The sequence below is a fragment of the Teleopsis dalmanni genome, chromosome 1, assembly GCF_002237135.1.
Source record: "Teleopsis dalmanni isolate 2A chromosome 1, ASM223713v2, whole genome shotgun sequence".
In the NCBI taxonomy this organism is placed as follows: Eukaryota; Metazoa; Arthropoda; class Insecta; order Diptera; family Diopsidae; genus Teleopsis; species Teleopsis dalmanni.
Window position 1 is genome coordinate 100,858,431 of NC_051846.1, and position 11,488 is coordinate 100,869,918.

Sequence of the window (11,488 nt, forward strand, 5' to 3'; positions counted from 1 at the left end):
AAAAGACAAGGACAAAAATTTATTCTTAATTTATTGAAATTTGGCTGACCATACAACACTGTTTCGAGTACTGATAAGCAGGGACGGAAAATAACAGTTATCTTAAAATTTTTTATGGAAAAAAACAGCAACAAAAAGCTGTCTAAACTCTTATTTAAGTAAATAGTTATCATTCTAACAACTTTTATCCTTAATATTATGAATGCTTTTTATATATAAGCGTTTTAAAATAAAAATCAAAAAATAATAATTAAATTTGATTTTTATTATATTCATCAAAAATAATTATTATTATATCCCTTTTATTTTTTCGCGCAGAAATAACTCTTAAAATTTGCTTCTTATTTTAAAACTGACAAATAACTGGTATACTTGCGTTATATAATATAAAAATCAAGAGTATCTGCACGATATTTTTAAAATGAAAATATAAAATGCAATTTTCATACAAGGTAGTTGTTTTTGTAATGCCATAGAAAATGTTTTAAAAGGTTGGTGCAGGTAAAGATTTAGTTCAGTTTTTTGTTTTTTGCTTACTGCATCCTGCTAAAAAATTGAATGCAAGTGATGGATGGCTGGCAAATTTTAAAACACGACACAGTATTCGCCTTCTTAAAATTTGTGGGGAAATTCTTTGAAGCGATACATCAAAAATAACACCATTCATTCATAATTTACCAGCAAAAATTGATAAAATGGACATCTCCATTTCAAAAGAATTTTGACTATTTTATCGTTTTTTAACGGATAAAACATTTGTTACAGTAAACGAAAAGACTGTACTGGGCCGAAAAACAACAAAGGAAGGAATCACATTTTTGTTGTGTACAAATGCAAATGGTTCGCACAAGTTGAATCCGTTGGTAATTGTTAAATCTACAAATCCACGTTCCTTTAAGGGATTTGAAAACTGTTGTAATTGTCACTATTCGTATAAACAAGTTTAAGTAAATCGATATTTTTTAGGATAATAGTAAGTTTTTTGTTTATTCTGTAATTTCGCAATTCATGCAGTTTTTTTATACACAAATCATGTATACATATCACAACATACGAAATCCAAACGTCAAAAATATGATGTCAGTGTTGCCATTTTCATATATTTTTTTATAATTTGATAAAATAACCTATTGGAATACTCCTATTCAAACAAGTCGCAAATTTTAATTTGCAACCAAAGGCATTGTTGTTGATTGACAACTGCACTGCACATAAACCAATTGACATGCAAAAGTCTGATGATGGAATCATTGTAGCAATGCTTCTACCACCTAACGTAACAGCGGTTTTGCAGCCGATGGAGTAAAATCCAATAGGATTGGTCAAGTTAGAATATCGAACTAAATTGTTATGCAACATTGTCGCACAAAAAAACGTTCTGATTGAAATATGATAAAAAAGAAGGATGATGATCAATACGATAATGAAGACGACAGTCCATTGTCTAAATTAATTAAATCAAATAATTGTTAATGTCGAAAGTGAGTGATAATATTGACATCAGTATTGACGATATTTGAAATTGAAACAGGAATCAAATTACGAAGATAACGAACATTTCGAGGTGTCTGATAACGATGGATCAATGACCAAGCAAGATATTCAAAAACAGAAAGTGAGTTTCTCGGAAGCAGTTGAAAGCATCAATACCTTGATAAAATGGTACGGAAACAAAAACGATGCAAATCAGGTGGTAGACCTTGTCAGTATGCGCACGAAACGGGTCGAGCTATTACATAAAAGAAAAAAAACAAACAACTCTCAACTGCTCTTTTAATCCAACCAGTACAAATTAAATTTAAGTTTTCCTTTCGTAACAATGAAATCAAAGTCATTGAATTAAGTTTAGCGAGTAATATCAAAAAAAATTTGTGCTTACTTTTGTATCTTTTTTTTTTTTGATTCTGAATTTTAAAAATCGCTTGGTAAAATTATTAATTCGAAAAAGTTGATTACGCTTGAAACATTTCAGTTAACTTTTTCGAGATTCTACTGTACCACAATAATATACAATTCTAACAAAATCTTATAAATATTTTGTGACATACATTTTGTTAGAATAAGGGTACCCATTTAAACTGATGAATGCCTTATAATCGTTATAATCCTTATAAACGTATAGATTTATCTACTTTGTAAGTTGTCAAACCTTGTATGAAAAATAGTTTACACAATCTTATAAATTTACACGAAAATTTTACCGAATAAATTTATCGCATAAATTTACAAAAACATCTTTGTAAATACTTTTTAGTTTGGACATTTTGCTCAATTTCGGCATATTATTTTATAAGTTATTGATAGCAATTCAGCAAATTGACAAAGTCTACAAAATATTTAGCATTGCAATGATATTGGCTAAACATTTGGTTGAAGAATTGTGTTGTTGAGTATTGCATTTTGTGCTGTCATAAATATTGACAGCTGATTGATAAATTTACAAAAATAATTCACTAATTGCGTTCATATAACTGTGTATTTAAACGTATAAATTTAAATATTTGATAAATTTATGTGCTTAGATTAATACCCTTAATATAATATAGTATATCGATATAGTAATTATACTACAAAAATGTTAAATGCAACAGATTAGCGGCGGAGTTTTGGTCAGAATCACCCAATTGAAATCAAATATATTGGGCAATAATATATTACGTCATCGAAGAAGTAGGCACAATTGGATAAAGTTATCCAAGTTCGTGTTATTATGTTTGAACTTATTTCATTAAAAAATGAAATGAAAATACCAGTCATACAAGCCAAATTTAAAAACTTTTTGTTAAAAAATCCGAATCACTTATTCGGTTAATGCATTTATTATAAAAAATAAAAGTCAGGCGAAGAAGTGTTAAATGTATAAAAAACAATTACATAAGTGAAAACTTTCTGCGGAAAGGAAAAATTAATCTAGAAAAACCTATACTAAATTACAAATTGTAACAACTAACAAGATTCAGTAACTCATATTAAATCATGTGAGTCCGATAGCGAAAGGATACGCGTTAGACATCGAATTAGAATCAAATAAAAACGCGGTGATAACTTTATGGATATCACATTGAGTATGTTAAATAAAAAACTATAAACTATAGAGAGTATATTTCATGATCAAGATTTGACAGCACATATATGTTTTCAACATGAATATGTCTAAGCCACAGAACACATCATGCTTTAGCTTTGTATTGAGAGAAGTTTCCGGAGATTGCATTATCATCTTTTGGTGATGTAAATTGGGTACCAATGTCAGGGGATTTTCAGCCGTTAGACATTTGCTGTGGAGTTACGCAAAGATTCGTGTTGATAGTTTTATGCCGACAATTCTTGAAAATGTATCACAAAAATATTTATTACTAACTGATATCCAATGAAGGACTTTACAACGATGTTGCATTTCCACCTAACGACAAGTCCGTTTAATCGTTTAATCTAATTAATGTTTAATGTAATTATGGTAACTCTGTTATAGCATCTGTTACGAAAGACTTTAATAATATCCAATACTACAGAACAGTTATTATCCAACTGCTACGGGATAATTTGGATTAACATAACCACAATACCTGTGCCATAGTCTAGTTCAAGTTAGTAGAAAATTATGAGGGCAGAGAAGTATCAATAAATGATTATTTACTTTTATTTATGTAACTAATAATAACAATTTTTTTAGTGATATACACTTTTTTTGCAAAGCAGTTTTTTACGAATTACAAGTAAAATCAAATTTACTTTTCTGACTTTTGTAAATAGTTCCTCATTTTTCCTAAACCTTGTCTGAATATACGTGTATATATTGACGCAAAAAGATTTGTTTTGCACAATCAACCGAGGTGACAGCACGTAAAATAGTACTAAATAATACTAAGTCAATTATTTAAGTGCACACATACCTCGATATGAATCAGCCTTTTACACGGCATTTCCCTGTAAAAGCCGATGGAAACCGATGGTAAGTCTGCGAGAAAATAATTTTTGGAAATCTTCAACATTAGAGATGCCATACTCGTACACAACATTATTAAATAATGAAATAAATAAAAATCAACCAAAATTCCAATCAACCTGTTTGGAAACAAATATATAGAGAATACATAAAAATTATGAGTCTGAAGCTAATTCTATTCCTAAACTCCGACAAAAGATATTAAGCTTAACTTTGATAAAAAATTTGGAATAAGGTTATTTGATTAAATTGCTCTATGCGGACACTTGATGAGGGGCTAGAGTCTGCTATATTCAGGCAGCTATCATTAAGAACGTTAATGACTGCACTTCTTATTTGGAGAACAAAGTGAACATTTTTTTCAAAATTATCCAGGCGAAGAACGTAAGAGTAAAGTATCTCAAGAAGTAAACTCAGCTATTAGTTGCTAAAAATATTCCTAAAGCTTTATTTTTAAGATAGCATTTTTTATCAAATTAAAGGAATAAAATTTCTAATGTATAAATGAACCCTTCATATAATATATCACTTTTTAAAAATATGGAATTGAATGGCTTTTCGAATTACATAACTGTTTTAAAAAAAAGTAGCGGGAAATATCACTTTCAAAAAAAGGGATTGTAGTAAACGGACGTAGTACAACACTGGTAGTAAACGTACGTTGTACAACACGGAAGAAGAGCAGCTGTCAGAGAGAAAAGGGCGGCAAGATAGCGTTGGGTGGAAGATTAACAATTAGTGTGTGTTGTATTGTAATGAAATAATAAAGTGATACGAAATAATATAGAACTGTATTTATGTGTAACTAGCGAAGTTACTACATTGGCGACGAGGATAAAGCTAACATGAATGCGGAACAGTTTAATTTGTTGTTGCAAGCTGTGCAAAAATCAAATGACGCTTTGCTTGAGGAGCTTCGGTTGTCGCGGACACAACAACAAATTGATGCGCCTTCTTCAACTACAGAAGCAGTTTCGTCAACATTCAGGAATCTATCTGACTCAATGCTGGAGTTTTGCTATGATCCTGAAAATAATGTTACATTTGAATCATGGTACAAGCGTTATAAATCAGTTTTCGCTATAGAAGCAGCACATCTCACTGAGCTGCTTCTATGGTTCGATTGCTCACTAGTAAATTAAAAAATTTGGATTTCGAGCAATATGCAAACTCAATCTTACCAAAGGAACCCCATGAGCTTACACTCATGCAAACGGTTGCCAAACTCTCGTCTATTTTCGGATATCGCCAATCAAAATTTTCTCAGCGCCAAAAATGTCTTACAATTTCAAAACAGGATTACGAAGACTTTGCTCTGTACGCAGCTCGCGTCAACAAACATTGTGAAAAATTTGACATCGTTAATTGCACTCCCGATGAGTTTAAAGCACAAATCTTTGTTAATGGCTTGAAGAGTTCACACGATTCGTTAATACTTGAGAAACTCCTTGCAAGACTCGACAATGAATCAACACAGTTTGGTGCACTTCAGACACAGGCGCAAAAGGATGCCTTCATGCACTTAACACTTCAAGACCTCACTAATGAAGCTGAACGTATAATCTGTCTGAAGCAAGACAAATACACTGTTGTCCAGCCATCTTCAAGTTCAGAAGTTTTTACAATTCACCATCGATATCAACGCAAAAATGAATCATTACTATCAAATTCTTCAACTAAAGACGAATCTTCGAAACCACCAACGCCATGTTGGTGTTGTGTTCAGCATGTAAAACTATTGGCCACAAAAATGGTTACTGCAATATGAAGCCAATCAAGTTGCGGAAAAAAAATCTCAGCCTGACACATCATGTGTAAAGAAAATTGACGAAACTAACAGAACGCAGCAGCATCGTAGGTATGTCAGACCAAATCTCAATGGATCTACAATTAAACTCCAACTTGATACCGGGTCGGACATAACAATTATTTCCAAATCGAACTGGACCAAACTTGGCCAGCCAATCCTACAAACTACTAATAAAAAAGCTGGCGATGTTTCTGGAAATGTAATTCCTCTTCTTGGCAGCTTTGCTTGTGTTGTGAACCTAAATGGAAGAGAGGAATATGATGTGTGTTATGTCACACCACTTAAGTTGAACGTGTTTGGAATTGATTGGATAACGACATTTGACTTATGGTCAGTGCCTATCAGTTCCTTTTGCAAAGCAATCCAACTAACTAGTTGCGATAAGTTAAACGATGAAATAAAGGCTAGATTTCCGTCTCTCTTTTCTAATGACCTTGGCTGCTGTACGAAGACCCAAGCGACTCTGAGGCTAAAAGAAGGAGCGCGACCCGTTTATCGTAACGCTCGACCAGTTCCATATGCAGCAGCTCCCATAGTTTCGGCAGAACTTGAACGTCTTCAACATCTTGGAGTAATTTCACCAATTGAATACTCACAGTCAGCGGCGCCAATCGTAGTTGTAAGAAAGAAGAATGGAAAAATTCGTATATGTGCCGATTATTCTACAGGTCTAAATGACGGTCTAGAGCCAAATAAATATCCTCTTCCAACGCTTGACCAAATATTCTCCAAACTCGCTAATAAGAAAGTCTTTAGCACAATTGACCTATCAGATGCATTTTTCCAGATTCCAGTGGACCAAGAATCTCAAAAACTGATGGCTATCAATACTCACCTCGGCTTATTTAAAGTACTTAGACTGCAGCAAGGTGTTAAAACAGCCCCTGGCATTTTTCAACAGATTGTTGACACAATGCTTAGCGGAACCAATACCATTGGGTTTATTGATGATATGATCTGTTCGGGAATTAATGAAGAAGACCACAAAATTCAACTGTTTAAAACCTTAGAGCGTATTCAGGATTATGGATTCAAACTTCGCTTCGAGAAATGTAAGTTTGGAGAAACATCTGTCGAGTTCTGCGGACACACGGTAGATCAATATGGTATCAGACCACATCCAGGGAAACTTCGATCAATCCAAGATCTCCCACCACCAACGAATTTGCAACAAACACGAGCATTTTTAGGAGCTGTAAATTATTATGGGAAATTCATTAAAAGTATGAAAAGCCTTCGCGGTGCTTTAGATGAACTTTTAAAAAAAGATAAGAAGTTTGAGTGGAAACAACATCATAATGAAGCATTCAACAATATTAAAAATGTTTTAGCTTCTGATCTATGTCTCACGCACTTCGATTCAGCAAAGAAAATAATTTTAGCTACTGATGCTTCAGAATACGGTATGGGTGCAGTTCTCATACATCAATTTAATGACGGAACGCTTCACCCAATTATGCACTACTCAGCTACATTCAATGCAGCAGAGCGGAAGTATCCTCAAATACACAAGGAAGATCGATCTCTCGTGTTTGGATTAAAAAAATGTCACTATTACATTTCTGGTCGTCACTTTACCATTCATATCGACCACAAGCCACTTCTTGCTATATTCAACCCGAAAAATGGCATCCCGTTGTTTACAGCGGCTCGCCTATGCAACCACTATTCTGTCATACGACTTCTCTATTGAATACATAAATACTGACAGCTTTGGATATGCCGATATTATTTCTCGACTAATCGCAAACCATGTAAAACCTGATGAAGATACCGTCATAGCATCTATTCAATTAGAAGAAGACGAGGACCTCAAAATCAATTGTTTTACGGTAGAAACAGCCACCAAACTTCCAATCACTTTCACTACAATTCAAACAGCAACCAAAGCCTACCATACTCTCAATAAGGTCACGTTCTACAGCCAAAATGACTGCTGGCCTCAAAAGAAAAAACAAATCACAGATAATGAAGTAGCGGCCTTTTTCCAGCATCGACATCATCTTACGATCCAACAACAGAGTATTTTCTTTGGTGAGAGAATTGTTATTCCCAAAATTTACCACCAGCAAGTCCTTGAAGATCTCCATAATGGACATCCAGGTGAATGTCGTATGAAATTTCTTGCTGCTACCAAAGTTTTTTGGCCAAACATTAATCTTGATATCAAACATGTGGTCAAAACTTGTGACACATGCGCTATAGCCTCAAAAAGTCCAATGAAATGTACTCCTCAACAGTGGAAAATTCCTTCTGCACCATGGAAACGAATTCATATTGACTATGCTGGTCCAATCGATAGCAATTACTTCCTTGTTATCATAGACGCTTTTAGCAAATGACCAGAAATATTCAAAACTTCAACTACTACTGCAGCTAAAACTATTGAGTTCATTCAGAAAGCTTTTGCGCAACACGGCCTTTGTGACACGATTGTTAGTGATAATGCTCCGCAATTCATCTCGCAAAAATTCAAAAATTTTTGCGACTTCCAAGCAATTAATCACATATCTACAGCTCTATACAGTCCACAATCAAATGGCCAAGCAGAACGGTTCGTTGACCTACTCAAATCAGGACTTAAAAAGGCTAAGGGAAGTATCACTTGCTATCGATACACACCACCCTGTAATCTCGGTATGAAATCACCATCTGAGCTCCTAAATGGCAGAAAAATTAAAATTCGTCTTGACTGCATTCAACAGCAAAAACAGGAAGGCGAATTAGAAAAACAAAGTAATCAGCAAGAGACAAAATTAAAGCAGTTCAGCATTGGAGATAACGTTTACTATAAACTTCATTCCAATAATAATAAATGGACTTGGATGCCATCTGTAATCATAAAGAAACTTGGAGTAGTCAATTATGAAGTCAAAATTGACCAGGAAAGTAATGATGATCTCCACTCTCACCCAGAACTTAACTCAGTTTATGTCAATCATGTATCTAGAAAGTTATGTTTTAGACGCCTTCGTATCGAAATACCTGTCCACCATGTGCTTTGCCATCTGGGTGATTGGTTTTATAAAATAAATAACTAGGAATAAAAAAGAAATTTTTGTTTGTTAGATATGTTTCTGAGCATGAAATTTGTGAGTTCAAGTTTATGTTGGCTTAAGCCGTTTGCATTCCATGTACAAATTTTTTAAAGTACTCATTATTTAGACAAGAACATTTGCATTAATTGGCTTTGCATTTTAACTATCTCGTTAAGAGTAGTTTGCATGATTGACATAAACTGAGTTAAGTTCTGGGTGAGAGTGGAGATCATCATTACTTTCCTGGTCAATTTTGACTTCATAATTGACTACTCCAAGTTTCTTTATGATTACAGATGGTATCCAAGTCCATTTATTATTATTGGAATGAAGTTTATAGTAAACGTTATCTCCAATGCTGAACTGCTTTAATTTTGTCTCTTGCTGATTACTTTGTTTTTCTAATTCGCCTTCCTGTTTTTGCTGTTGAATGCAGTCAAGACGAATTTTAATTTTTCTGCCATTTAGGAGCTCAGATGGTGATTTCATACCGAGATTACAGGGTGGTGTGTATCGATAGCAAGTGATACTTCCCTTAGCCTTTTTAAGTCCTGATTTGAGTAGGTCAACGAACCGTTCTGCTTGGCCATTTGATTGTGGACTGTATAGAGCTGTAGATATGTGATTAATTGCTTGGAAGTCGCAAAAATTTTTGAATTTTTGCGAGATGAATTGCGGAGCATTATCACTAACAATCGTGTCACAAAGGCCGTGTTGCGCAAAAGCTTTCTGAATGAACTCAATAGTTTTAGCTGCAGTAGTAGTTGAAGTTTTGAATATTTCTGGTCATTTGCTAAAGGCGTCTATGATAACAAGGAAGTAATTGCTATCGATTGGACCAGCATAGTCAATATGAATTCGTTTCCATGGTGCAGAAGGAATTTTCCACTGTTGAGGAGTACATTTCATTGGACTTTTTGAGGCTATAGCGCATGTGTCACAAGTTTTGACCACATGTTCGATATCAAGATTAATGTTTGGCCAAAAAACTTTGGTAGCAGCAAGAAGTTTCATACGACATTCACCTGGATGTCCATTATGGAGATCTTCAAGGACTTGCTGGTGGTAAATTTTGGGAATAACAATTCTCTCACCAAAGAAAATACTCTGTTGTTGGATCGTAAGATGATGTCGATGCTGAAAAAAGGCCGCTACTTCATTATCTGTGATTTGTTTTTTCTTTTGAGGCCAGCAGTCATTTTGGCTGTAGAACGTGACCTTATTGAGAGTATGGTAGGCTTTGGTTGCTGTTTGAATTGTAGTGAAAGTGATTGGAAGTTTGGTGGCTGTTTCTACCGTAAAACAATTGATTTTGAGGTCCTCGTCTTCTTCTAATTGAATAGATGCTATGACGGTATCTTCATCAGGTTTTACATGGTTTGCGATTAGTCGAGAAAGAATATCGGCATATCCAAAGCTGTCAGTATTTATGTATTCAATAGAGAAGTCGTATGACAGAATAGTGATTGCGTAACGTTGCAGGCGAGCCGCTGTAAACAACGGGATGCCATTTTTCGGGTTGAATATAGCAAGAAGTGGCTTGTGGTCGATATGAATGGTAAAGTGACGACCAGAAATGTAATAGTGACATTTTTTTAATCCAAACACGAGAGATCGATCTTCCTTGTGTATTTGAGGATACTTCCGCTCTGCTGCATTGAATGTAGCTGAGTAGTGCATAATTGGGTGAAGCGTTCCGTCATTAAATTGATGTATGAGAACTGCACCCATATCGTATTCTGAAGCATCAGTAGCTAAAATTATTTTCTTTGCTGAATCGAAGTGCGTGAGACATAGATCAGAAGCTAATACATTTTTAATATTGTTGAATGCTTCATTATGATGTTGTTTCTATTCAAACTTCTTATCTTTTTTTAAAAGTTTATCTAAAGGACCGCGAAGGCTTTTCATACTTTTAATGAATTTCCCATAATAATTTACAGCTCCTAAAAATGCTCATGTTTGTTGCAAATTTGTAGGTGGTGGGAGATCTTGGATTGATCGAAGTTTCTCTGGATGTGGTCTGATACCATATTGATCTACCGTGTGTCCGCAGAACTCGACAGATGTTTCTCCAAACTTACACTTCTCGAAGGTTGAAACCATAATCCTGAATACGTTTTAAGGTTTTAAACTATTGAATTTTGTGGTTTTCTTCATTAATTCCCGAACAGATCATATCATCAATAAACCCAATGGTATTGGTTCCGCTAAGCATTGTATCAACAATCTGTTGAAAAATGCCAGGGGCTGTTTTAACACCTTGCTGCAGTCTAAGTAATGTAACGACACAAAATTTTATTAATTAAAATTTGATCGTTACAACATCGTGGGTATAACTGCCTACACAATAAAAGAAACACTCACTTGAATACATATAATCGACGGTTCCTACAATAAAAAAATTGTTAAGTACGGATAAGCACATTAACTTAACCAACTCACCGCAGCCTCCCGCAATACATGCCACACCAAAAACGCAACAGGTCACCCCACAACAACAGACATCCAGCAATGGAATTAATATGCATTATGATTCACAGATTTTTCTTCTAACATTGATTGTTTTATCAATTATAATCATAATTATTTGTTTATAATTTATTTTTTAAAAGGAAAAAAAAAACCACGCTTTAAAAACATTTCGACTGGCACAACACATTGTTAAAAAAAAGAATAAACAACAAACGAGAT

General features: G+C 34.2%; 2 protein-coding genes across 2 annotated transcripts; one reads left to right on the top strand and one right to left on the bottom strand.

Annotated features, from left to right (window-relative positions):
- The first annotated feature begins 1,472 nt into the window (after positions 1-1,472).
- On the top strand, positions 1,473-8,098 carry LOC119662665 (uncharacterized protein K02A2.6-like). The gene is made up of 6 exons (XM_038072346.1): positions 1,473-1,481; positions 1,532-1,615; positions 4,756-5,079; positions 5,133-5,655; positions 5,717-7,391; positions 7,468-8,098. The coding sequence occupies exons 1-6, from the start codon at positions 1,473-1,475 to the stop codon at positions 8,096-8,098; spliced, it is 3,246 nt and encodes a 1,081-aa protein (XP_037928274.1).
- A 1,482-nt stretch (positions 8,099-9,580) lies between these two features.
- LOC119662673 (uncharacterized protein K02A2.6-like) lies at positions 9,581-10,525 on the bottom strand. The gene has a single exon (XM_038072356.1). The coding sequence runs from the start codon at positions 10,523-10,525 to the stop codon at positions 9,581-9,583; it is 945 nt and encodes a 314-aa protein (XP_037928284.1).
- Between the last annotated feature and the right edge of the window lie 963 nt (positions 10,526-11,488).

Coding starts and splice junctions, on each gene's coding strand:
- LOC119662665 (XM_038072346.1), top strand. Junction 5,080..5,132: donor TATGGTTCGATTGCTCACTA/GTAAATTAAAAA, acceptor ATCTTACCAAAG/GAACCCCATGAGCTTACACT. Junction 5,656..5,716: donor TTCGAAACCACCAACGCCAT/GTTGGTGTTGTG, acceptor TGCAATATGAAG/CCAATCAAGTTGCGGAAAAA.
- LOC119662673 (XM_038072356.1), bottom strand. CDS start 10,525: ATGGGTGCAGTTCTCATACATCAATTTAATGACGGAACGCTTCACCCA.